The 26,538-nt window shown below is 51.8% G+C and overlaps 2 protein-coding genes across 4 annotated transcripts; one reads left to right on the top strand and one right to left on the bottom strand.

Annotated features, from left to right (window-relative positions):
• Window positions 1-40: 40 nt before the first annotated feature.
• CCT3 (chaperonin containing TCP1 subunit 3) lies at window positions 41-10,018 on the bottom strand. The gene is made up of 14 exons (XM_075075477.1): window positions 9,772-10,018; window positions 8,288-8,349; window positions 7,784-7,834; window positions 7,625-7,687; window positions 6,611-6,707; window positions 6,119-6,236; window positions 5,742-5,928; window positions 5,121-5,270; window positions 4,506-4,638; window positions 3,962-4,043; window positions 3,658-3,838; window positions 2,120-2,365; window positions 1,100-1,231; window positions 41-410 (listed from the first exon to the last, which is right to left on the bottom strand). The coding sequence occupies exons 1-14, from the start codon at window positions 9,800-9,802 to the stop codon at window positions 306-308; spliced, it is 1,638 nt and encodes a 545-aa protein (XP_074931578.1). The 5' UTR covers window positions 9,803-10,018; the 3' UTR covers window positions 41-305.
• Window positions 10,019-22,117: 12,099 nt separating this feature from the next.
• SSR2 (signal sequence receptor subunit 2) lies at window positions 22,118-26,266 on the top strand. 3 transcript variants are annotated; one of them, XM_075074988.1, is made up of 6 exons: window positions 22,118-22,205; window positions 23,473-23,627; window positions 24,160-24,258; window positions 24,647-24,755; window positions 24,926-25,003; window positions 25,321-26,266. In XM_075074988.1, the coding sequence occupies exons 2-6, from the start codon at window positions 23,473-23,475 to the stop codon at window positions 25,429-25,431; spliced, it is 552 nt and encodes a 183-aa protein (XP_074931089.1). In that variant the 5' UTR covers window positions 22,118-22,205; the 3' UTR covers window positions 25,432-26,266. The 3 variants fall into 3 exon arrangements, with proteins under 3 accessions (XP_074931089.1, XP_074931088.1, XP_074931087.1); XM_075074987.1 differs by having other exon boundaries at window positions 22,175-22,325; XM_075074986.1 differs by having other exon boundaries at window positions 22,199-23,267.
• Window positions 26,267-26,538: the final 272 nt, after the last annotated feature.

Raw genomic sequence — 26,538 nt, 5'->3', positions numbered from 1 at the left:
CCACCCTCCCTCGTGACCCGCATTAAATGCACAAACCGACTGAAACGACGTGTTTTATTTTAGGTGCGAACAGGAGAAGTTACACTCCCGACACTTAAATTAAGCATCGTATCTCCACCCAGAGCAGCGTCACTTACACGAGACAGCAGCCCCTTCCCCACCTTCGTGGTTTCCCCTCCCCAATCCCTCCCGCAGGCTTCAGCCAAACTCTGCCCCAGCTCCATCTCGGGCCGGGGTCGCTTCATCGAGCTCTTCCCCTCGTCGAGTCCAAGGTGCCCGGTTCTTCCCAGCGCTGACTCAACCCATTACTCCTGGGCTGCCTCCGGCGCAGGGGGCTGCTTGCTCTGATCATCACCCTTCTTTTTGTGCCCCGAAACAATGTCATCGATGCGGAGGAGGAGAACTGCAGTCTGGGGAGAAACCCCGGCCCCAGGGCTAGTCAGGAGCTCATCCCAAAGAACAAAACCCAACCCACCGGGCTTTCACACCAAAAGAACCATCTGCCTTCGATTAAATGACCCTCCCGGCACAGCACGGGCCGGGGCAGCACAGGGGAAAGGGCGCAGAGCCCGGCGCCCCACGGAAAAGGGGACACGCATTATTTCTAGCTGATTACAAGAAAGAAACGCAGCATCCCTTCAGAAAACTGCCTTTGATCTAACTCCGGCCAGCGAATGCTCCAGAGGGGATTTTTTAACATGGGGAGTGGCTCACATGAGGCCAAGACCATCGAAAAGGGCAGAAGCTCCCAGAGCCACCCACTGGACTCCAGCACGTGGCTGGCACCAAATTTCCCAGCCACGGCTCCCGCTGTCACTCGGAGCAGCCCATCCCTGTGAGACTAACCCGCTTGCAGAAAAAGGTGGGATGAAACACAACAAATTTTAGCCACAGGATTAAAAATCAACCCCTCCGAAAGCCCAAGTATGGGCTCCCACGGGTGCTGCGTCCCTCGTCACCACACCCCCTGTGTCTGGAACACCGCCACGCACCCCGCTCCGCTTGCGGGGCTTACCCCAACACCCGAACGCACACCGGTAATACCCCCTTCTCCCAGGACACCCTGCAGAGGCTCTTAAGTTCCCCCACCTCTCCTTACCTCTACCGCTGTTTTGTAGGTCTGCAGTTTGACCGCTAAAGGCTCCCAGATCCCCAGGTCCTTCATATCGACTAAGGCTCCAGTCTCGCCGTTCACGCCCCACGTCTGGCTGCCTTCTTGAGTGTGTTTTGCCTGTAAGCAGAGCGAAAGGTCACCACCCACGAGTAAGGCAGCAAATGCATCTTCTGGAAACTCAAACTGACCACGGGCTCGGGGAAAAAAAAAAAAAAAAGAAAAAAAAAAAAAAAAGAGTAAAAGGTCGTTAGAATTTCCTCAGTTTTGGAGTTCATACAAGCGCGTGTCACCGAGCACTACCTAAAACAATTGTATCAGAAGTCGGAGATAGTCTCTCTTGTGCTGCCCCATCTGATCTCAATGGAAGGTTTTGATTTTATTCATCCTCAGGGTTTTGTTGGTTTCTTTTTCAACTCTGGTACCCCAAACAAGCTATTTAATTCCATTTTCACGCTTTCAAATTTGGCACCAAACTTTAGTTAAAATGTCTGCAGCCCAGCTAATGCAAAAAAACCCAAAACAGTCTTGCAACAAGGGGGGGGTTGGTCTCTTCTCCCAAGTCACCAGTGACAGGATGAGAGGAAACGGCCTCAGGCTGCATCACGGGAGGTTTAGGTTGGAGATCAGGGGAAATTTCTTTACTGAAGGAGTGGTCAGGCCCTGGCACAGGCTGCCCAGAGAGGTGGGGGAGTCACCGTCCCTGGGGGTATTTAAAAGATGTGTAGCCGTGGGACTTGGGGACATGGTTTAGGAGGCCTGGGGTTGTTGGGTTGGCGGTTGGACTTGATGACCCTAGAAGTCTTTTCCAACCTTAATGATTCTATGGTTCTACAGATCTTGTTACTTCAACACAGCTTTCCTTTAATGTAAAACCCTTCTGCAACTACTACAACAAGCTGCGCGCTCCCCGGGGGCCTGGCGATGGAAGGACGATTGGCCTGAGGGGGTACAACGCAGCAGGAAGGGGCTGAACCCCTTCAGACGACCCCGTGCCACGCGCCTTACCCTGAGCGAGGTCAGCACGCGGATGGTACTAGCACCACAGTTCTGGATCAGTGTTCGGGGAATGACTTCCAGAGCCTGGGCGACGGCGCGGTAGGGCCACTGCTCCACGCCCGTCATGCCTTTGGACTTCTCAGTCAGCGCGTGGGAAACGGCCATTTCGGTAGCCCCACCTCCTGGCACCAGCTGCGGGTCCATGAGGACGTTGCGACACACCTGCATGGCATCCTGCAGGTTACGCTCTACCTCCTGCAACAGGCATAAAAACACACATCGCGTATTAGGAAAAATTTCTTTGCTGAAGGAGCGGTCAGGCCCTGGCACCGGCTGCCCAGAGAGGGGGGGAGTCACCGTCCCTGGGGGTATTTAAAAGATGTGTAGACGTGGCACATGGTTTAGGAGACCTGGGGGTGTTGGGTTGGGGGTTGGACTTGATGATCCCAGAGGTATCTTCCAACATTAACGATTCTATGATTTAGTGGTTGCAGGGAGCTGTAGCACACCACCAGCTGAAAGTACAGCCCACCAGACAGGAATTCTTTGTCACTCCAGAACCCAGAGGAAACTTGCGCTTGCTTCATCTGCACACAGAGTCCCAGACTGGCGGGGGCTGGAAGGGCCCTCTGGAGCTCATCCTGTCCCACCCCTGCGTGAGCAGGCACCCCCAGAGCAGGGGCACAGGGCCGCGTCCAGGCGGGGGGTGAATGTCTCCAGGGAAGGGACCCCACAGCCTCTCTGGGCAGCCTGTGCCCCTGCTCTGGCACCCGCACAGGGAAGGGTTTTTTTTTTTTCCTCATGTTTAGCTGGAACTTCCCATGTTTCTGTTTGTGCCCGTTGCCCCAGTGGACAGGGCCCACAGGAGCTGCTCAAGAGGAAGCAATAACTTATTGACACCAAGAAGTTGGCCAGGTGCCGTGGCTCAACCCCAGCCGTCAACTCGCCCCACGCAGCCGCTCGCTCGCTCCCCCCTGCTGGGATGGGGGAGAGAATCAGGAGAGTAAAAGTGAGATAACTCATGGGCTGAGATAAGGACAGTTTAACAGGGAAAGCAAAAGCCACGCACACGAGCACAGCAAAACAAGGAACTCCTTCGCCCCTCCCCTCGGGCAGGCGGGTGGGTGCTCAGCCATCCCCAGGACAGCAGGGCTCCATCTCACCCAACGGTGACTGGGGAAGGCAAACGCCATCGCTCCCAACATCCCCCCCTTCCCCCTCCTCTCCCAGCTCCATGTGCTGAGCGTGACGCCGTGTGGTGTGGGGCAGCCCTGGGCTCAGCTGGGGTCACCCTCCCAGCCGTGTCCCCTCCCAGCCCCTTGTGCCCCCCCCAGCCCCTCACTCGTGGGGTGGGTGAGGAGCAGGAAAGGCCTCGGCTCTGTGCAAGCCCGGCTCAGCAGGAACTAAACCATCCCTGGGTTATCAGCACTGCTTCCAGCACAAATCCAACCCACAGCCCCACACCAGCTACTCTGGAGAAAATTAACCATCCCAGCCAGAACCAGCACACCAGGACAGGAGGCGAAGCAGAACACGTGAAAACTTACTGCCAGGATTTCCTTGCTGGCTCCACGCAGAATGATAGTGCAAGCCTTGGGGTCTTTGCAATCAGTGATGAAGGCAAAATACTCATCTCCTATTTTTTTAACTTCAAAGAGCCTGGCTCCAGTTCCCACATCCTCCTCCCGCAGCTCATCCGTGCGACTCACAATGCGAGCTCCGCAGGCCCTAGCGCGCAAACAGTCACGTCAGGCGCTCGCCAGTAAGAACTGGGGTGAAAGGGTGCGATAACGATGAGGGCGCCAGGCCAGGGAGGGCAAGGACAGGCTCCAGCGAGGAGACACCGTTTACCTGGCGATCCTGTTGTTGTCCGTCTTTCTGACTCGGCGGATCGCAGTGATGTTGGCTTTCATCAGGTAGTGTTGGGCCAAGTCTGAAACCAGGATTGTGCAATTTTAGTGACGAATCGGTGGTATCATGACAAACTTTGCATGTCTTTAAAGTAAAAGGGCTTACAGGAAATAAAACCTAAATGTAGCTTCTTAAACCAAGCCGCAAGGGAAAATTATGGTGCAGCTTTCCACGCTTCACCAGACTCATCCTCCCTTATATTTTGATATCGTTTCCAAATGCTGGAAAAGCAAGTATTATTCTAAATGTCCACACTCACGAGGCAACTTCAAGAACCAACTTCAATGCCTGCAACGTAGAACTGTTTGCTAGGAAGCTAAAAAGCAAACCAAAACCAGGGTCATGTTAAAAATTAGGATTTGGGGGGGTGGGTTTGTGTGTTTTGTTTTCGGGTTTTTTTTTAAGTTACTGAACAGTGCATTTAACACAACATCAACCTTACTAGGACGAATTCAACACAAAGAAGGAATGCGTATGTTATTACCAGAAATTCCTTTTTCTGTGATGACCAGATCTGGCTTGACTCTCATCAAATCCTCGCAGATCTGCTGGATGTATTCTTCCTCCATCTGCAGGATGCGGGCAAAGTCTTCCTCCCGCGTTATTTCAATATCAGTCTGCACAGAAAGAGATGTAAATAAATATCTTACTCTGTTCCTCCCAAACCCTTCACTGAGTTAGACACAGATCCCCTGGCTTGAGCGATCTTAACTCCTCCAATACTGCCTGGGGAAGAGTTAAGGACGACACCATGAAAAATACTGCTCAAATAAACCGTGACACAGTGTCAGCTTAAGATTAGTGTTAATTAAGGCACAGAAATATTCCTTTGACTCTTGACCATCATCACTTAGATGCAGCTACGGTGATTTTTCGTTTCAGTAAGTAAAAGCACTGCAGCCTCAGATGTATTTTTCTACCTTTTTCTCCAGCAGACTGACCCCACAGCAGAATTAGCCACTACATGCAAAAGGTCTCTGAAAGGCAGAACGCGAAGAGAACCTTTTGCCACTCGTGCTTTTAACCAGCTCTGTCTGGATTTGGTCACTTTACTCGTCTTAAATCAAGTTGCCGGCAGCTGTGACAGGACTTGCTTTACCTGGCTTTCTCCTTTCTTGTACTCTAGCGAACAATCCAGAAGGACGATGCGCGGATTCTTAATAAGGCGACGCATCCTGGGATGAGTTACATCTTTATTCACCATGATTCCCCGTAAAACACAGGAGTCTTCACTGAAACCGCCTGGAATCTGACACGAGAAAGGGAGAAAATGAGGCAAGCCAGGCTACTCCACGAAAACCCACATATCTGCGCTCCCGAAACCATCCATCCCACGTACTGGAAAAGGAGAGCTCTCCCATGTAACCACAACGCGCCCAGGTCAGTCTGAGTTAATTTTAGGCGGGCGCTGACTTAGATTTAAGTGAAAAGCTGTGGAAGAACTTGAGAAACCGCTCACATCCTATTGCTGGGCAACATGCGCTTGGAAGATGGAAACCGGAACAACTTTTTGACAAATATTCTAGAAGAATATTGAAATAACTGCCCCTGGTTTCACTGTAAACCAGCAAGGCTGACAGCACTGACTAAAATATCTTCAAGGGTCATGTTTGCGGACTGCAGAGCAGTAGCAAAATATTCTTCCTACTGCATCCTAGGAGCAACTAGCTCAGGGGGAGAGAGGGGCACACAGCTAAGAAATGGTTGAGGACGTACTCACCTTTTCTACTTTTGCATATTTTTTAATATCAATTTCCCTTCTGCCATTTTCTTCAAACTCCACAGTCTTAACAGCATCAAGAGCAATGCTACAGGCCAAGTCAGACCAGCGGTTTATTGCCTTGGTATTTATAGCACTCTTTATTATTTTAAGCATCATCTCTTTGTTGTTCACGTCCACTGGAGTGCTGACACAAAGGAAAAAACCAAACAGTAAACTGAGTATTACTCCAGGCTACAATCTATCCATAATCCCATTGAGTCCCTCTCCAATTACATTAAGTTATATTTTATGAACATGATTCCCTGAAGAATCATCTTTAAGCAGCACAGAAACCCCACATCCCTTCCCTCTAACTCCCACCAGCCCATACATACCCAATTTTCTTTAGAATACTGATCATGTCATCCAGAGCCTTGCGATAAGCCCCAATGATCACAGTTGGGTGCATCTGCTGTTCGAGGAAGTGTTCGGCAACAGAGAGCATCTCTCCAGCTGAAAAACAAACCCATCCGAGTTCCCCAGGTAAGCTGGCAGAACCGTCGGCAGTCAGGACAGAAGAGCACGCCAGACTAAACAATATCTGCTATCCCCGTAGAAAGCTCTAACATCACCCTTACCTTTCTTTATACTTAACTGCGCTTATCTCAGGGAAAGAACCCAACTTCCCAAAGCACAGAGCTGACCACCTAAGGGCCTGATGAACCCAGCCCGCTCTTCCAAGGTAAACACCAAAGAGATCAATTTTAGGGTTGGTAAATAACGACTGTCTGTCTCATTAGGGCATACTTACTGGGCTCTAACAAGCAAAAAGGGCAAACTTCAACCTTAACCCTGTGTAAGGGGTTTGCCTTATTCGCGCTCCTTACCAAGGATAATTACAGATGTGGTCCCATCTCCAACTTCTTCATCTTGAGTACGGCTGATCTCAATCATTGATTTTGCAGCTGGATGCTGGACTTGAATCTGTACAGGAGCAAGGGATGAGTGTTTGTTCCACAATACTAGAGCTGAAACTTGCATTGGTCAACGGAACAAACACCACAGCTTTTAAACAACCAAAGGGGTTATGTCCAACTATGGCAAAGATTTTTCTTCCTTTTTGAGACCAGAAATAAGCCCTTGTATTTCATAATAGTGTGTCTCCCACAGTTTTTCAGGCATTACTGGTTTTTGTGGTGTTATTTCAACAGCACTTGCAGCAGAAGGACGACAAAGATTTCTTGGTCTAATTATCTGGCATTGTAAAAGCAAGCACCTACTCATAAGGTTTTGATGCAAGTGAGACCTTCTCGCTCTCTGCAGCTGCCTGAGAGGGGCTGGAGTGAGGGGGGTTGGTCTCTGCTCCCAAGTCACCAGTGACAGGACGAGAGGGAACGGCCTCAAGCTGCGCCAGGGGAGGTTTAGGTTGGGTGTGAGGGAAAATGTCTTCCCTGCCAGAGCGGTCAGGCCCTGGCACAGGCTGCCCCGAGAGGTGGGGGAGTCACCGTCCCTGTGGGGGGTTCAAAACACATGTAGCCGTGGCACTTGAGGGCATGGTTTAGGAGGCCTGGGGGTGTTGGGCTGGCAGTTGGACTTGATGATCCAAGGTCTTTTCCAACCTCAATGATTCTATGATTCTAGCTACAGCTACCATAGAATTTACACCAGTCTTGTAAAACCTCCATGAAAACTGATCACCCCTAGTTTTCTGAGGCGGAATAGCGTTTGCTGGAAATACTTAATTCCTCCCCAGCAAGCACCCTTTCTCAGTACTGCTGTTTAGTACTTGCTGGCTCTCAGGACAGAAGATGAAATAACAGTTCCAACAGCAGCTACGGAAACGTATCCTGGACAATTCCAACTCGCACGTTAAGCAAGACAATCCTTTAGAAGGAACTTACTTCTCTAAGAATGGCATTGCCATCGTTGGTCATCACAATCCCACCCATGGGGTCCAAAAGCATCTGCAACCGAAAGAGAAGCAAGATTTGCACCGACCTATAATACACGTAGTGCTTCCGCTCCGTACACGGCACGGGTATTTCACCAAAAGTTCCTACCTTCATCATAGCTCTTGGTCCTAAGCACGTTCGGATAATGTCAGCAATAGTCTAGGAAGAGAAGAAATGAGGCAATACAGGAGGGCATCAGAGTCTAAAACACCCCTAGTCTATATGAAACAAGCAGCCACTGCCAAATTTAAGCAACCCAATGACTCTGCAGGTGCTTAGATGCAGCAGAAGTTAAGAATTGTGTGGGAATGAGAACATGGGGATTACACGAGCACTAGCACCACACTAAATTATCTAAATCAGGCGTCAACACTTACACGCTTTGGGATTTTGCAGAGAAGGAGGTTTTGGTGGGTTAAACCCTTCCATATTCAGTTACATTGCACCTATTATTTTAACACTGAAAATTAATTTTCTATGCTGCTTCTACTCTGAATTCATACAGACTAAAGAAAACCTGCTTCAGATCCAGTTTTCCCTCTTAAGTATTTATATATGTACAAACACACTAAAAAAAAGAAATCAAAATAGCCTGACACAAGAATACGGTACCTTAGCAGCAGTGATGTTTCCAGCCTGGACTTTTCTTCCAGACTCACGTTTCATATTCTGACCTAAAGCATACAGGGGAAAAAAAAACCCACCATATTAAAACACAAGTATAACTTTGATTTTACTAAGAAGTCCAAGACTGAAACAGCGATACTGACAATACATCAAAGATACCCTCTCAGTCACACACACTTGACCTGTTCTAAATGAAGAGTTTATAATATAAACACCACAGCCACTATAATAAAGCGTATTATTAGAAGAGCATCAGTGAAAAACAACATTCCTTGTTATAAGAGCATTCCTGATTAGCATCATAATTCAACTGAGACAAAACTTGGCAGCCCTGAAATACAACCTTTTCCCCCAGGAAAATCAAACAGCGGCGATTCCCTGGAACCCGCAAGCTCGCACAAAGCCTAGGCACTGCCGGACCGTAGTTTTCAGTCAAAAAGAGTGACAGATGCTCGTGCACAGTAAGCAGAACATTGATTTAAAATTAAGTTTTATGCATCGGTACTGCTCGGCCTTTGGCACGATGGGGTGAACAGCCACTGCTCTACCACAGGCTTACGCCGTATCTGGGGAGCAGCTGCCAAGAGGCTCTGCCCTAAAGAATCTCTAGGCTTGGGGCTGCTCTTCTTTTACTACAAGCCTAGACTGGGCGAGCCCAGATTTACTTCAGGAGTGGACCTGCGTGCATACAGATTTATAAAACAGAACAAAATAAAGGTCGGGCATGAGCACAGGCTGCCCAGGGAGGTGCAGGAATCACCATCCCTGGGGGGGTTCAACACACATATAACTGTGGCACTTGAGGGCATGGTTTAGGAGACCTGGGGGTGCTGGGTTGACGGTTGGACTCGATGATCCGAGAGGTCTTTCCCAACCGTAACGACTCTATAAAGCAACAGCAAAAGCGGCACCAAGAATAAGGTACGCATAATACAGGGGCCCTGGGCTACAACAGCCTCCCCGCGGGTTAACGGAGAGCAGATGGGAAGGAGAGAATGAGAGACGCCGGCGGCAAAACCCGGGAAGTCTCGTACCGGAGGGTGGTGAGGAATCACGCGGTGCAAGGGGCTCAGCTGGGGCAGCACGAAGCAACGTGCGGGGAGGAACAGAGCTGAGAGAAGCCAAGGTCTGCCAGGAGAGGCTTAGCGGGGAGCAAAGCGGGGCCACGGGCGAGGTGGCGGGTGGGGTCGCGGCTCCTCGGGGCGGGGCGGCAGGGAGAGCCTGCGGGGACCGAGCAGAGGCGGTGAGGGGGCGCCGGGGCCCAGCGGCCGCCCCCGGAGGAGAGGAGCGGGACCCCCGGAGGAGAGGAGCCCCCGGCCCAGCTGGGGCCCGCAAGAGAGCGCCCGGCCGCGAGGGGGAACCAACATGGCGGCGGGAAGAGCAGAGGAAAAGGGGGACCGGGCGCCTCCCGCCCGCCCTCCAGCCCCGGAGCCCCCCCCGAGCCCGGCCCGGCTGGCGGCGGCACTCACTGAGCACGAGGACGGGGCGCGGGCCCATCATCGCGGCGGCGGCTCGATCGCGGCACCCGGCGCGGAACCTTCTGGAGAACTGCCGCTTCACCGTGCCGCGACACCCTACCCCGCCTCCTGCCCGCAAGGACCAATCGCGCCGCGCACCGCGGACCCGGCGCCCAATAAGAAGGCAGAGCTCCTCCTCCTCCTCGGCGCTCACCGCGGTTCGGTTGAGAAGCGACGCCCCAGAACGTGGAGCCGCGGCGCGCTGGGCAGGGCCGTGTGGTACTGCGCATGTGCGGGCTGCCGGCACCGAGCGTAGGGACGATGCGGGGGGGGGGGACACTCACCGGACATACGCAAAGGGGATGAGCAACCGTTGAGCGGTGGCATGGGGGACACTTTCCTTCCGCCTTTTGCGTTGCGTCTGGAAGGCACCGGAGCCGGGATGCGGGTCGCGGTCTCTGAGAACCGTGTGTAAAAGGGAAGTCCTCAGCGCCCACCCCCCATCCCGTCAGCGCTGTGGTCTCGCCCGCGCCGCGGCGCACCATGGGAGAGGCGCGCTGCCGCGCGGCATGCTGGGAGCGGTAGTTCCCGGCGGGGCCCCCCCGCACCTCTCCCGCACCTCCGCCCCGCCGGGTCCCAGCGAGATCTGAGACACACACCCCCAGTGCCCCGGGGGCTCTGGTGTCCCCTCGGAGCGGCGCCCCTCGGCCCGCAGCCGTGAGGCGTCCTCACAGCAGCCATTTCTGTCTCAGGGCGGCGGGTCAGCCCCGTCCGGTTGTTCACCGTTAGGGAAAGGGAAAGGTCGCACAAACCCAGTTCCGAGCTTAGAAAAGCTTCCAGCTTGTCTGGGGTTTGTTTTTTTTTTCACCTCAAATTGTTCTGCTCAATAACAAGGCTTTGTCTTGATACCTTGAACAAAAACTAAAATATCGCAGGTTTCACTGTGCCTTTTGTGGTGGGCATGATGTGCTTGATTTGTGCCCGGCCAACACACCAGAATTGTTGCCTCAAATGTGTGTTTATATATATATATATATTATTCTTGGTTGAAATGGAATAGCACAGGCCTTAGTAGTAGTTAAGAACGGATCACAGTTCGGAGTGGAAACTAACACCTGAGAATTTTAATAATGCTTGGCCCAGAGAGGAGGCTATTAGCAACAAATACCTCGTTGGCAAGAACCTCCTAAAACAATACAAATCAGTAGAACTTCAAGGACAGACAGTGGGAACATCCTGCTACAGAGTAGGGTGTCAAGATAAGGGAAGGCCACAAATGCATCGGCAGCGATAAAAGGGAGCTAAACCCAGCGGGCGGCCGGTCACGGCGGGGCTCCCCAGGGCTCAGGGTCGGGGCCAGCCTTGTTTAGTGTCTTCATCAATGATCTGGGCGAGGGGATCGAGGGCACCCTCAGTCAGTTTGCAGATGACACCGAGCTGGGCGGGAGTGTCGATCTGCTCGAGGGCAGGAGGGCTCTGCAGAGGGACCCGGGCAGGCTGGATCCATGGGCCGAGGCCACTTGTGTGGGGTTTAACAAGGCCAAGGGCCGGGTCCTGCCCTTGGGTCACACCAACCCCAGGCAGCGCCCCAGGCCTGGGGCAGAGGGGCTGGGAAGTGCCCGGCGGAGAAGGCCCTGGGGGTGCTGGCTGACAGCCGGCTGGGCATGAGCCAGCAGTGCCCAGGTGGCCAAGGAGGCCACCAGCCCCCGGGCTTGTGTCAGCACTGGGGTGGCCAGCAGGAGCCGGGCAGGGATGGGGCCCCTGTGCTCGGCCCTGGGGAGGCCCCACCTCGAATGCTGGGCTCAGGTTTGGGCCCCTCGGGACAAGAAGGGCCTGGAGGGGCTGGAGCGTGTCCAGAGAAGGGCAGCGGGGCTGGGGCAGGGTCTGGAGCACAAGTGTGCTGGGGGGCGGCTGGGGGAGCTGGGGGGTTTAGCCTGGAGAAGAGGGGGCTGAGGGGAGCCCTTCTCGCTCTCTGCAGCTGCCTGAGAGGGGCTGGAGTGAGGGGGGGGGCTGGTCTCTGCTCCCAGGTCACCAGTGACAGGACGAGAGGGAACGGCCTCAAGCTGCGCCAGGGGAGGTTTAGGTCGGATATGAGGGAAAATGTCTTTACTACAAGAGTGGTCAGGCATCACTCTAATTGAGTCTTAGAGAGTTCTTTAACCAGCTTTTACAGTATCTCTCTTCCTCTCTCGTAGTTACCTGCTCTCTTCCAGCTCACGTGGACCCACCAACCATTAGCCAGGAAGAAAAATACATAGAAGTAGGTTGGATGCATTAACCTCCGATGGCCAACTGCTGCTTGAGTGAGGTGCTGCGCAGAGAAACTCAAACCTCTTCTTTCTCAAAAGCTCTGAGCTTCTAGTTTTATCTCGAAAAGCGGGTTCCTTCGCCCGGTGTGTGAAGACTACACACAGAGCGGAGGTGTTTTATTCACTTCATTTTTGTGCAAAGATGGGTGCTGGGTGGTAACTCCACAAAGCTAGCACACCACACTGAGAAACTACGAGGCATTTGTACAGTCCAATGGGTCAGTCACAGCTAATATTCACACCCCTCGGTTAATAATTGTGTAGCTTCTTTCTCATTCCAACTTGAAGTTCAAACCACGCATGCTCAGAGATTCAGGTGCTTATTTGAGTAGGGGGTTTTCTGGCCTATGGGCATGATTTTTAGTATTATAATGAGGATAGTTCACCTAAAGGACACTTAATTTTAGTTCTTATCAACATCCCAATTAGTTGTTCTCTTTGACTCTACACTTGATCACCCAGTTTTCAGTGTCTTCTTAGGCGGGATTATAGAATCACAGAATCACAGAATGGCGGGGGCTGGAAGGGCCCTCTGGAGCTCACCCCGTCCCACGCCCTGTGTGAGCAGGCACCCCCAGAGCAGGGGCACAGGCCCGCGTCCAGGCGGGGGGTGAATGTCTCCAGGGAAGGGACCCCACAGCCTCTCTGGGCAGCCTGTGCCCCTGCTCTGGCACCCGCACAGGGAAGGGGTTTGTCCTCACGTTCAGGTGGAACTTCCCGTGTTCCAGCTTGTGCCCGTGGCCCCTTGGCCTGGCGTTGGGCACCACTGGAAAGAGCCCGGCCCCATCCCCCTGACACCCACCCCTCAGATATTTATAAGCACCGATGAGACCCCCCTCAGCCTTCTCTTCTCTGGGCTGAACAAACCCAGGTCTCCCAGCCTTTCCTCACAAGGGAGATGCTCCAGCCCCTGACCATCTCCGTAGCTCTCCGCTGGCCTCTCCCCAGCAGTTCCCTGCCCTTCCTGAACTGGGGGCACAGAACGGGACACTGGAAGGGATGTTCCCTTCTATCAGTCTCTCAGCTCTCTCCAAGGATATAGTTGTAAACCAAACACTTCCCTATCTCTCAGCTCTTTTCTCTGGCTGACAAATTCTGTTTTGCAAGGCTCACATGGTTAATTTTTATTTCTTAGAAGAAAATTATCTTTTCTTTGGGATATCACTAGCCTCTCCTGACACTGCAACGAACCCTGCTGAGGTGCGGGTGAGAGAAGCCCCACCTATGGTTGCAGTGCCTCAGCAGCAGGTGGCCAACAGTGATTTAAGCTCTGTGATGCTTTCCATAGCTTTGGATAAGCACTGCATGGTTCAGCAGGGAAAGAAGAGAGTGGTGTATGCAGAGCTTTCGGCAAAGGTTGTGAGTGGGGAACCTTGAAAGAGTAGGTATGAGGAGCCAGCGGCTGGGCCCTGGAGAGGCAGATTCATGGGCGGTTCATTTGTGTGGGTGAGGAGGAGTGTGCGTACAGAGGTGTGAGTTTGTGGCCCTTATCCCACCTGAGGTCTGCAGGCCACTGCCTGAGAAACATGGAGACAGGTGACCTCTTGAGGCTCCCTCCAGCAGTGGAAATCACGCCCAGTGGCTTTCTGTTTTGTTACTGGTCCTGCACCAGGGAGGTCAGGACGTTTCCCAACCTGTCGGAAACAGAAGGGTGGCACCCCTCTGGTGTGGGGCTAGTTCAGCAGAGCGTCCCTAATACATGAAGGTACAGTTTTGGGGTCTGTGCACTAGGAGAGGCGCCCTGCCTGATGTTTGAGGAATTTATCCCAGATCTTCCTCCCTACACTCAACCTCTTCTCCCTCATCGCTTTACAGAGACTCTGTGCAGTTGGCAGCACTGGTGAGCTGAGCAGAGCTGTTTGCTGTCTTTGTCTTAGGTGTGCTGCGGCTCCTCATGGAACTGGTCCTCTTGTCACTGAAAACCAGGAGTGAAGCTCCTTAGCACTGGGTGCATTAAGGAGCAGGCATTACTGTATTTGGCACCAGGTGCATGGGGGATCTTGCTGACGCGGAAGTCACGGACACCGCACACGACCAATATGATCAAGCAAATGCCAGTTTATTACAGACACAGCGCGGTTAATATAGCTCTGCAGCCACCTTATCACACACAAGCCTCTTGTTTATTATATACAAGCCTATTGTTAGTGGGTCAGCACGGCCTTGGGCTTTATCCCAAGGATAGCCACTAGCAGCATCGGCAACTCCCGCCTGGTTTTGCTACCCTGTAACGAGACACTCCCGCCGGTGGGATGGGATGCGGCCCCTGTTGACAGAGCAGCGCCTGTGGCCAACCTTGGAATTTGCAACTTATCAGGAAGGCGTAATGCCATCCCACACGTCCCCACAGTAAATCTGAACAGTGCCCCTTCGTAAGTCTTGGAAAATACAAAATCACAGCGGTTATTAATAGCTACATCCATCGGTTTTAACTCGCAACATCCTTGAGGCCTTCTTGTTCCCAGGCAGATTAAGTCCGCGCAGCCCGAGCCTGGATTGTTCACTACGTGTCCTTGGCTTTCCAGATATCCCACAAATCCCCCTTTTTGTTTTTGAACAATCCAGGCTCCAGTCATCGTGCGCTCTACTGCTTTCATGAAACACTTAAAAACACATCCTAATATTAGCACAGTTAATAATAATCCTAATAATAACACAAGCCTGTGGGCAATTAAAACTCTTACCCATCCTGAGATACCTAACCCAGTTAACCATGAATCAAGGCCTAGAGAGCTAGCTTTTAACTCATTGGTTAGTTTCTTAAGTCGATCTAGTTGCTGGTAAATTGAATTGGAGTTATCTGTAAGGTTCATACGAAATCCACGAGTGGCCGAGATCAACAATGGAGAGGAATGATAGGAGGAAATACATCAGGGCAACGACCGTTGCTGTCCCAGATCTTCTCTCCATGGTTTCACCCAGCGGCTAGGCACCCACCGTGGACCTTCGTCTGTCAAAACACAAACATAACCTCGACCGGTCATTTTTACTTCTGCGGGACCCTTCCATTCCCCAGTTTTTAAATCTCGATACTGTACTTTTACCGAGTCAGCTTTTTGCAGTCCCGATTCCAATGACAGATGGTGAATTACAATTGGAGGAGAGTCACGGTCTCCTGTTAACCTCAAATAGTTTAGAATGTAAATCGCTTTTGCAAGACGTTCAGAAGGAGCCAGTTCTCCCCCTTTTTGTTTTCCCAACAGCGATTTCAAGGTAGCGTGCGCACGTTCCACAATGGCCTGTCCTGCAGGGGAGTGGGGTATGCCAGTTACTCTGCAAATGCCCCACAATTGGCAAAAGCGTTCGAATGTTCGTGAAATATATGCAGGGCCATTATCTGTTTTTGTTTCCTGAGGAGTTCCGAAAGCAGCAATGGCCGCATGCATATGCCTCACAGCATGTCTGGCTGATTCTCCTGTCTGAGCAGTGGCCCACAATGCATGGGAATAAGTATCAATACTGACATGCACATATTTCTGACGCCCAAATTCTGTAATATGAGTGACGTCCATTTGCCATAATTGCAAGGCTCCTAAGCCCCGAGGATTTACCCCAAGACCCAGACCAAATCCCAGATTTTGGCTAGCCGGACATGACTGCACGATGCCTCGGGCATCTGACAGCTTTAAGTTAAACTGTTTTGCTAACACCTTTGCGGATTTATGTAAAAATTCATGAGGCAAACGGGCCTGCTCAAACAGGTTGACACTGTGATTTTTTTCTGAGCAGCAGCGACTAGCTTGTCTGCTACGTTATTTCCGATAGACAAACCTTGATTAAACTGGTGGCTGCGAACGTGTGTCACAAAATAGGGTTTTCTGCGTTGATTCAACAAAAACAAAAGCTGCATCAATAACATATATAAGGTGTTATTTTTTAGAGTTCTGATCATGGCGCGGTCCAAGCGCTGTACCGTTCCCACCACAGAGAGTGAGTCCGAGACTACATTTAAAGGGTCGTCAGGCCAGCGTTGAAAAACCCACAAGACTGCTCTCAGTTTGACTGTCTGCAAAGAGTCTGTGGCGTTCCCTGTAAGGAGCTGATGATGCCACTGGTTGTTGCTGTGCCAAGCAATAGCAGCTCGTTTTGATTTCCTTCCAGCGTCGGTGAATACTGTGAGTCCTTCCACTGGTACTTCTGACCTGCAAGGGATTTCCTCAAATTCCTGGTTTTGCAATAGTGATAAAATTTTTGCTGATGGATAGTTGTTAGTAAGTGTACCTGGATACTTGGCAAGAGCGATATGGATTGTCTCTGAGGTCGCTAAGAGCCAGTGCAAATAGCTCTGTGCTATAGGCAAAAATATCGTTGTGGGCTCTTGTCCCGATAACTCCCAAATCCTTCTTCTGCCTTTAATAATTATGTTAGCTAACAGCTCGACCCGTGTACAAGCTGTATTTTCGGGTTGGTAAGATAAGAATACCCATTCCAGAATGTTGATGTGCTGTTTGTCTAATTGCATTATGAGTCCCACTAAATGCCTTCGTTTGGGTGACGAATTAACAATCAGAAACTGCAAAGGCAAAGCAGCAACTTCTCTCTGTTCAGTAGCTGTTAGAATTTTTTCCACAACCTGATCTAACGCCTGTTTCTGTTCTACTGATAGACTCCGTCGCTCGTTGGCTTTGGTCGTGGTTCCTAAGAGGGACATTAGAGGAGCTAAATCATCATTAGTGATTCCACTAACAGCTCTTACCCACTGAATGTCTCCCATCAATTTTTGAACATCTGAGAGGGTCTTAATGTCTGTTTTACGTTCGATTTTCTGTGGTCGGACTGCACTCCCGGTAATGGCCCAGCCCAAATACTGCCATGGACCTCGGCGCTGCACCTTTTCTGGGGCTATTTTAAGTCCCTTTGGCGCTAAGGTTTCTACCAACTTTTGTAATATTCCTTCCAAATCCATCTTTTCACCGGCAACCAATATGTCATCCATATAGTGAAAAATTAGTAAGGATGGGTGCTGCTTTCGGAATGGCCGTAGAGCCCCTGCTACAAAATTTTGGCACAACGTAGGTGAGTGCTTCATGCCCTGAGGTAACACCACCCATTGATACCTTTTCGCCGGCTCTTGTTTGTTAATTGTCGGTACCGTAAATGCAAATTTCTCTGCATCGTCTGGATGCAAGGGAATAGTAAAGAAACAATCTTTTAAGTCAATGATAAGCAAATCCCAGTCCTCAGGGATCATTACAGGGGAAGGTAATCCTGGCTGTAGTGCCCCCATGTCCTGCATAACAGCGTTTACTGCTCGTAAATCGTGCAGTAGCCGCCATCTGCCGGATTTTTTCTGAATGGTAAAAACGGGAGCGTTCCAAGGGCTTGCAGAAGGCACGATATGACCCGCTTCTAGTTGTTCGTTTACTAAGTCCTGTAAAATTTGCAGCCTGTCCTGTCTTAGCGGCCACTGGTCTACCCACACTGGTGTCGTCGTGGTCCAGGTGAGTTTTAAAATGGGCTGCTTAACCATGGCCGCTCCTAGAAATGCTGGGTTACAAGCTGGGCTCCCATCTGGGACAATATGTCTCGACCTACAAGAGCTACAGGCAGGTGCATTACATACGGCCTTGTGGTAACTGTCGCACTGTCCTCAAAGCTAAATGACACTGGAGATTTACTGATCATTGTGCGTTGTGCACCTCCAACCCCCACGACATTGGTAGCTGCCGGTACCAGTGGCCAGTTGTAGGGCCACTTTGTTGCGGGGATGATGGTTACATCTGCCCCTGTGTCAATTAGCATCGACAGCACGCAGGATTGCCCGTTTTGGTGCGTAATTGTCACCTTTTCTTCTGGTTTTCTCCTGGTGATATCGATCGCTAATAACACATTTGGCACACCGGTGGACCCAAAACCTCCATGGCCACACACGACTGATTATGCTTTAGGAACACAGGCGTGAAATGGTATTAATTGAGCTATTTTTGATTGTGCTGGTATGGTGAGCTGTGGCGTTAGGGTGTATACCATAATTTTTATGGTTCCGCAGTAATCTGCATCAGTGAGCCCTGGTACTATAAATATACCTTTTCGAGACATTGAGGAACGGCCTATAAGCAATGCACTTAGCCCATGCCCTAGCGGTCCCTGTTGGTCTGAATCAATTAATTGAACCCGTGATGTTGTTAAAGTCACGTCTACTGCTGTCGCCAGGTCCACGCCGGCGCTGCCGATTGTGGCGGCGGCGCAGCGGTCCAAGCACCCTGCACTTGTGTCGTCACGCGCGGGTGCGGCACGCTCTGCGCCTTGTTTCCCAATCTCCGACATTCCCGAGTGTCATGGGTACCTTTCTTGCAGTTTGTACACCACTTGTTTCCTCGCCCCTCAGTGCTAACTAGACTCCTACATTCTTTCCTAACATGACCTAGCTTTCTGCAATTAAAGCACTTTTTGTCCCATTTTCCCCCCTGGTTTCTTGAGATCAATGGCTTAACTGCTGCACCCACAGCTGCGGCCATAACGGTAGCCTTTTCTTGTTCTAACGTTCGCTTAGCGGCCTCCAACAACTGCCCTGCGTTAGAGCCCCTCGGCAACACGCTGAGTGCTCTTTTAGTCTTTTCATTACCATTATCAAAAGCAAGCACATCTAGGAATTTTCCTTTCGTGCTCTCGTCCATATCTGGGTGAGCCATAATTGCAGCACGCAAGCGATTGATAAACTTCCCATACGACTCTGTGTGTCCCTGCTTTACTGTGGTAAAGGCAGGTCTGGTATTCTCATCATGCACGTTAGTAAGGGCTCTATAAGCTAACTCTTGGCTCAATTACAACACCTCGGTAGCACATTGCGCTTGCCACTCAGGTCGCGTAAAAGGCCCTGCTCCTATTAGCATCTGAGCCTGTACCCCAAACAGAGGATCACCCTGCTGTCGAGGTATCGAGGCTGCCCTACCGCAGGCAGTCTGCCAATGTTGGAAAAACTGTAGCTGCTGCGAGGGTGGCAACAGCATCCGGACAATCATCCTAGAGTCATAAGGAGTTAATAACTGTGACGAAAAAATGTGTTGTAACACGGACTGAGTATATGGTGATTTTGACCCATATTGAGTAACAGCATTTTTGGCCTCCTTCAACATTTTCCAATCCAACGCTTCCCACACCCCACTCCCATTATTATCTGCTATAACTGGAAATGCCAGTGGCAAAAACTGCCCTTCTATCATGGCATCTCGAATCACCCCTTTCCATCGCATGGATGGGTCTCCCGCCCCCCCGCCAACAACCCTTGCCCAAATACCGCCGACACTGGTGGCGCTGGCATCGGTGCAAGAGCACTGGTCCCACCCGGTGTTTCATTTGGGACGAATGGGTTAGACCCCGATGGTCCGGGGCATGGCACAGACAGAGGAGCTGGTAACTTTTCCAGCGGCGCCCCTAGGCGAGCCTCTAAAGTTTCCAGCCTTTTTACCAATTCCCGCAATTGCGCATCCCCCAAACCGTTTGCTCTCCCCTCCTCCTCTTCGCAACATGACGGTGGAGAAGAAGGTGGCACGGGAGGGTAAAGTGAAGCGGTCGGCGCCGGTGAAGAGGGTCGGGGTGGTGGGTCGGCGTCGTCACAAATCCGAGGACTGTCTGACTGTGGTGCATCTGGTGGTGGTAGAAAATCTTCTGCAGCTTTTCCCTCTGGCGCTGGTACATGTGTGGCGGCGTGAGCTGTGGCTGCAGTTTCTGCTGGGATTCGGACCCCCCCTGCAGTGTGAGCCGGGGTTGCGGCAGGGATCGTTGGACCCTGGAACAGCATGCCAGTCGCAGAGGCAGACCCGTCGGCTGGAGTCAGAGCCGCAAATGCAGACGCCACAGCTTGCCGTTCAGCCCTCGTGCTTTGCAATGTTTCATTAATCAACCTCCACACGGTGGGGAATTTGCTCACCTCCCTGGATCCTTTACTTATTTCTTCCCACAGCTCTGCCCCTATTTTTTCCCATATTGATACATCAAAGACGGCTCCAGCTGTGGGGATCAAGTCTTTTTCCTTTGCCCAAGATAGCAAAGCCTTCAGGGTAGACGAGTCATAACTCAGCCCTCTCATTGAGAGGATATGTTGGAGGAGCTTAACCACTGCTGACTCGTCTTTTGTCATGGTGGACCCCATCTCCTCCCCGGCCGCCCGCCTGATCAGGGCGAGATCTAATCTTTTGTGCTAGTGTCTTCCCGAGTGCCGGGGCAGCACTCACCTACGGCCGGCTTCCGCACCCTCCGTCTTCGGCTCCGTCGGAAAATCCAACTCCGATCCGGGGGTCCCTGTTCGGGCGCCACTTGCTGACGCGGAAGTCACGGACACCGCACACGACCAATATGATCAAGCAAATGCCAGTTTATTACAGACACAGCGCGGTTAATATAGCTCTGCAGCCACCTTATCACACACAAGCCTCTTGTTTATTATATACAAGCCTATTGTTAGTTGGTCAGCACGGCCTTGGGCTTTATCCCAAGGATAGCCACTAGCAGCATCGGCAACTCCCGCCTGGTTTTGCTACCCTGTAATGAGACACTCCCGCCGGTGGGATGGGATGCGGCCCCTGTTGACAGAGCAGTGCCTGTGGCCAACCTTGGAATTTGCAACTTATCAGGAAGGCGTAATGCCATCCCACACGTCCCCACAGTAAATTTGAACAGTGCCCCTTCGTAAGTCTTGGAAAATACAAAATCACAGTGGTTATTAATAGCTACATCCATCGGTTTTAACTCGCAACATCCTTGAGGCCTTCTTGTTCCCAGGCAGATTAAGTCCGCGCAGTCCGAGCCTGGATTGTTCACTACGTGTCCTTTGCTTTCCAGATATCCCACGGGATCTCTCCTCCCAGCATGCACAACTACTATGGTTCCTTTTTCACATTTATACATGAAAGTTAACACACCACACCTTTCCAATACATAACCATTGACCTGACTGAGCATCCTCTTCTTCCATTGGTATCTTCTCCACTTCAATTTAAAGATACAGTATGATTTTAATTCACTGCCCATGCTCAAGAGGAGCGGGGGCTGTAGGGGTGTGGGGTGTGTCTGTCCTTTCGTCCCTGTATTGAGTTGGTGGTCGCAATCTCCCCCTGCCAGAATAACCTTCCCCCAGTTTCCATGCTTCGGCGCCTTCTTGGCCAAGATGTTCCCTTTTATCGCTGCCGATGCATTTGTGGCCTTCCCTTATCTTGACACCCTTCTCTGTAGCAGGATGTTCCCACTGTCTGTCCTTGAAGTTCTACTGATTTGTATTGTTTTAGGAGGTTCTTGCCAACGAGGTATTTGTTGCTAATAGCCTCCTCTCTGGGCCAAGCATTATTAAAATTCTCAGGTGTTTCCACTCCAAACTGTGATGCTTTTTTAACTACTACTAACTCCTGCACTGTTCCACTTCGTCCAAGAAGTATATATACGTTTGAGGCAACACTCTGCGCCATGGCAGTCATCAGACTTCTGCTCTGTGTGCTTGTCACTACCTGAAGACAAAGTCGGGAAGGCGCCTCTTTTTCCCCCTGGTTCCCAGAGTTCTTTGAGAAGGAGGTAAGAGGAGAATCACACCGACCCCAAGAACAGATGGAGAGAATTGTGAGCAGTAGGCAAAGGAGGAGAAGTATGGCCTTTTCTGGGACCCTGTGTTACATCTTTGCTTGGCAGCTTTGTTCTTTTCTCTCCCAAAAGACTAACATCAGCAATGGGCTTCCCAAATCACAGGTTCAGGCCACTTGTCCCCTTCTCCCTGAGGGGAAGCCGAGCCCTGGCAAGGTGCGTTGCTTCAGCCGCACCTTCCCAGTGCAAGCCTGTCCTGCCGCTCGAGGGCCTGCCCCGCTCGGGGGCTGCGGCGCCCGGGGGAGGGCAGGCAGGGCAGGGGGCAGCACTCTGTGTTCTCCTCCAGAGGGTTTATAAGTGGTATTTTTGGAGTAAAACCTGGTGTTTTGCAGACGCTTCTAAGGCTGTGCTTCAACGCTCCTTCCCCGCCACAGCGGGAGCCGGGCAGCGGCAGGAGGCGCGCTCTGCGCAGGCGCGGAGTGTCGACCCCGCCCGTTGGCGGGAGGGCTGAGACTACATTTCCCAGCGTGCCTCGGGCCGCCGCTGAGGCGCCATATTCCGGCCTGCGGTACTTCCGGTGCCTCTGCGCTGACTCGGCCTTCCGTTGAGCGCCGCTGGGCAGAGACGGTTGGTCGTGGTCGTGGTCGTGGTCGTGGTCGTGGTCGTGGTCGTGGTCGTGGTCGTGGTCGTGGTCGTGGTCGTGGTCGTGGTCGTGGGGCTGGGAGGAGCGCGGTGGCGGGTCCCCGCGTACGTGTCCCCGGGTTCCTGGAGGGGGGATCCCGGGCAGGGTCTGTGGGGGTGGCTGGAGTGTTGAGGGGATGTGAGCCAGCACCGGGCCCTTGGGGCCAAGGAGGCCAGCGTACATGGAAAGGAGTGTGGCCAGCAGGGCGAGGGAGGCTCTCCTCCCCCTCTGCTCTGCCCCAGTGAGGCCACATCTGGGGTGCTGCGGCCAGTTCTGGGCCCCCCAGTTCAGGAAGGGCAGGGAACTGCTGGGGAGAGGCCAGCGGAGAGCTACGGAGATGGTCAGGGGCTGGAGCATCTCCCTTGTGAGGAAAGGCTGAGAGACCTGGGCTTGTTCAGCCTGGAGAAGAGAAGGCTGAGGGGAAGGAAGGGTCCTCTGGCATAGAGAGAGGAGGCTCTGATGGACGAGCAGTTTTTGCATTTAAAAGCACTAACGAGTTTCCTAGCTGGTTCTGTATATAATGGCCGTGTGGTCTCCCTGCCCACTCAGCAAGGCAGCTCCAGACATGCTGGGCTTGGGGAAACTGGGACACGTGGCCTGAAGCAGGGAGTTCTGGGGACCAAAAGGCCACTGGAGGGAGTCGGTGGTACCTCAGCGGCTGGAAATAGGAAAGAACAACAAATGTTGGAAAGGAGGAACTAGTACTTTCTGAGAAGAACAGAGAATTTGACAGGGAGAACAGCTAACTCGGTTGTGTAAGACCGTGCTATGCTTCACAATGGCAATTAACCGTCAATTGCTAAGGCTGGTGAAACTGTTAATTGCCAAGGCTCTGAAGATTCCTAGAAAAGGCTTTGTGCTCTGAGACCTTTGCTGATTACTGAGGTGTGATAAAGGGCAGTGATAGTTGTCAGGGCTTTGAAAAGGGAGAAAGCCGTTGTATTTTCTGCCTGCTGATGTGGGACACCGCTACGCCACTCCTTACATCCTTACAGGAAAGTGCACAGGTACTTCAGGGGCAGTTGCAGGCTTGTGTGGAGCCAGGGTAACTTTCTGCCAGCTTGTGATAATCCTTTATCAATACTGCTGTGAAGTATACAGCTGTTCATGTCCCCCGACACGAGAATGCCTGAACTGTCTTGTTTAGTTGTCCTGCTCAGGTTCTTTTTGCAATTAAATTATCAATGATGTTCCATTTTCTTTTGCTTCTAGATGAAGCTCCTGATTCTCGCTGTGTTTGCCCTGTTTTACATGGCCCACTGTGAGGAAGGCGCCAGGCTCCTTGCCTCCAAATCTCTATTAAACAGATATGCAGTGGAGGGCAAGGACTTGACTTTGCAGTACAACATCTACAACGTTGGCTCCAGGTAATCCTTGTCCAGGCTTCTAACACTGACCAGGAGCAAATGTTATGTGTGTGCGTCTGCAGGGTGTGAGGCTATTTCTAGGCTCCATGATGTGTTGTGACCTTTGCTCCCCCTAACTCTGAGCTTGCCGCCAGCGTTTGAGGGCTTGAACCTGCAGCTTGCCTTTTTCTTCCTGTTTCGTTGTCCCAGCTTTCGTGCCGTGGCTCCTCTAGCTGTTGGTGTAGTTACTTCTGTGTCTCGTGACACTCTGCTCCCCAAGCGTGCAGCCTCCCTTTCTTGGCTTTGTGAGCGCTTTCACATCTGGTTTCCTGTCTTATTTTTTTTGTGCAGTTTCTCTCAGCTTTGCTTTCCTCTTTCCGCAGTCTCCCTGTAATACACCTCGACTTCCCCATCTTCTATTAGTGCTTTTTTATGTTTCAAAAAACAGTTCTTCCTGAATTGTCAGTGTGAAGCTGTCGTCCCTCTTGGCGTGGTCCCCAGTGAGCAGAATGCTGAGTCTAAGATCCTCTTCTCATCCCTCTGTTGCATTTAGTGCTGCTTTAGATGTGGAGCTGTCGGATGATTCTTTCCCCCCAGAAGATTTTGGCATTGTCTCTGGGATGCTCAACGTCAAGTGGGACAGGATCGCTCCGTATCTTTTCACGTTTTGAAATGTCTCCCAACGCTCCTTACACCTAAGCGTCCTGTAGCTCTCCTGTCGCCATTCGTTGTCACTGAAATGCCAGCGTGCCAGTGCCGGGACCTGGGCAGGGTATTGAGCGCAAACCTCTGTTCTTGGAAGTGCTGTGTAAGGAAGCCCTTGCAAACAGGGCTGGGTCCCTGTGCTATTCATCTGCCCGGGCACGAGGAGCAGCTGGATTTTGGCAGGGTCTGGATGTCTTGGGTGGGTCTGGATGTCTGTAACCACAGAGGACTCGGATCTGTCATCAGGAGTGACTTGCTACGTGGTTTGAGGCTCTTTGCTCATCTCCTCACTGTTGTTCGAAATACAACTATTTTCCTTAACTTACGGCGCTCAGAGCAAGTAATGTGTCCCACACCGTGGTTCTGCGGCCTCTCAAAGCTGGTTACTTCAACTTCACCTCCGCTACCATCACGTACCTGGCACAGGAGAGTGGACAGGTTGTGGTGAGTTGACTATTTATAGGATCCTTGCCCAAATTGGACAGCCAATACACCTGACTGTGCTCTTTGAACTGCTTGTTAGGGGGTGATGCATGTCCCTGCACGCTTACACTGCACAGGCTCTTGCAAGAAGGAAAGGTGGCAAATACTCTTTTCCCCCCTCCTTTTTTCAGGTTGGTTTCACTAGCGCTCCTGGGCAGGGAGGAATCTTGGCTCAGCGTGAGTTTGACAGGAGGTTCTCCCCTCACTTTGTAAGTACCTTTCAATCGGTAATGGAAATGGTACTGCAGCAGCTGCGCAGCCCAGCACGGTGGTGTTCTGCCAGTTTGTGGTGTGTGTCTGGTTTGCACTGCAGTCCCCTGGAAAACTCTGACATGGACTGCAATTAATCTGTATCAGTTGTCTGGAAGAATATCACAGAAAAAGCAAAGAGTTTGTACCCCAGCTACCTCTGAAGGAGCTGGCGCTGTGGGATTTGAGCCAGAAGCTTTGAGAGTAGATCTGGTGGCTATAAGACTCATCTGTACATTATTTGTTTTGACTTCTTTCTAACAATTTCTCCTTCTAGCTGGACTGGGCAGCTTTTGGTGTGATGACCCTGCCCTCCATTGGGATCCCACTGCTGCTGTGGTACTCGAGCAAGAGGAAGTATGACACCCCCAAGACCAAAAAGAACTGAGCAAAGTCAAATGCCACCAGCACCCCAGAGCTCAGGAAAGAACAAACATGAACCCACCCAGAGCAGCAGGTGTGTTGGGATCAGCACCAGTCGCCCCTGCAAAGCGCTGCCTGGGTTACGCTTCCACCCTGCGGGCGAGGGGGAATCAACCCAACTGAAAATCCCAAAGCTCCTTGGCTGCGTGTTCGGAGCAGAGACCCCTCGCTCCGTGGCAGGCGTAGTGCTGGCGCATCCGTGATGCGAATGAGTTAATGCCTGGAGGAGCCTGCTCGGGGCGGTGCAGCTCCACAGTGTTTCTGCCATCTGTGCTGCCTTCCAGACTCCATTCGGCCAAACGGCTGCCATCTCAGATGTATTAAATCTCGGGGCCCCGCTCTTCCAAATGCTGCCTGCCTTGCTGAAACACCTGTGGGAAGGAGCTCTGTTAGAGTGACAAAACCAGGCCGCCTTTTGACAGCCTGTTAGAGCTGTGGCTTTGCAGGGTGGGGCATGGGAGGTCCCTGCTGATGCTTGTTCTCTAGAAAGGCCCATTGTATTTTGGTGAGCAGTTCATTGCTGCGTTTCTGTTCTTTCTGGTTGCTCTGTTCAGGGTTGAGGTGTCTTGAGGTACTGAGGATTTTGTAATAAAATGAACGCCGTGAAAGAAGCCTGCCTTTCTTTTACCAGGAAGTCCTGGGGGCACTTGGCTGCCTTCAGAAGCAGCTAAGGGGCGTACGGTCGGTAAAACAAAGAACTACATTATCCATAAAATAAATGGAAAAGAGGGCCCAGAGGGCTCCAAGCCCTAGTATAAGATTTCTCTTCACAGCCATAAATAAATGCCGCTGTGGCTGCATGTTGGGCATCGATTTGTGCTTTTCCTGTGGGGGAGGTGGCAGCACTATGAGGGCCTGCATTGGTGAGAGGTGGGTGATTTCTGCCCTGAGCGTTGGACAGCTGCGGCTGTGCCGTGCTCCTGTGGCACTGTGTGACCCGCTCTGGCCAGCGTGGTGGCGGCGGCCGGGGAATCCTGGGCCGTGCTGGAGTGAACATCGTGCCTTTGTTACCAGAATGTTTTGTCGTGGTTTAGCCCCAGTCAGTAACTCGGCCCCACACGGCCACTCGCGC

The sequence above is a fragment of the Phalacrocorax aristotelis genome, chromosome 25, assembly GCF_949628215.1.
Source record: "Phalacrocorax aristotelis chromosome 25, bGulAri2.1, whole genome shotgun sequence".
Lineage (NCBI taxonomy): Eukaryota > Metazoa > Chordata > Aves > Suliformes > Phalacrocoracidae > Phalacrocorax > Phalacrocorax aristotelis.
Note: the sequence above shows the minus strand (reverse complement) of the source record. Positions and strands in the feature narration are given on the sequence as shown.

Coding starts and splice junctions, on each gene's coding strand:
- CCT3 (XM_075075477.1), bottom strand. CDS start 9,802: ATGATGGGCCCGCGCCCCGTCCTCGTGCTCA. Junction 7,835..8,287: donor GAAACATCACTGCTGCTAAG/GTACCGTATTCT, acceptor TTCTCTTCCTAG/ACTATTGCTGACATTATCCG. Junction 411..1,099: donor CCTACAAAACAGCGGTAGAG/GTAAGGAGAGGT, acceptor GTTTCTCCCCAG/ACTGCAGTTCTCCTCCTCCG.
- SSR2 (XM_075074986.1), top strand. CDS start 23,217: ATGTGGGACACCGCTACGCCACTCCTTACATCCTTACAGGAAAGTGCA. Junction 23,268..23,472: donor CCTTACAGGAAAGTGCACAG/GTACTTCAGGGG, acceptor TTTTGCTTCTAG/ATGAAGCTCCTGATTCTCGC. Junction 23,628..24,159: donor ATCTACAACGTTGGCTCCAG/GTAATCCTTGTC, acceptor TGTTGCATTTAG/TGCTGCTTTAGATGTGGAGC.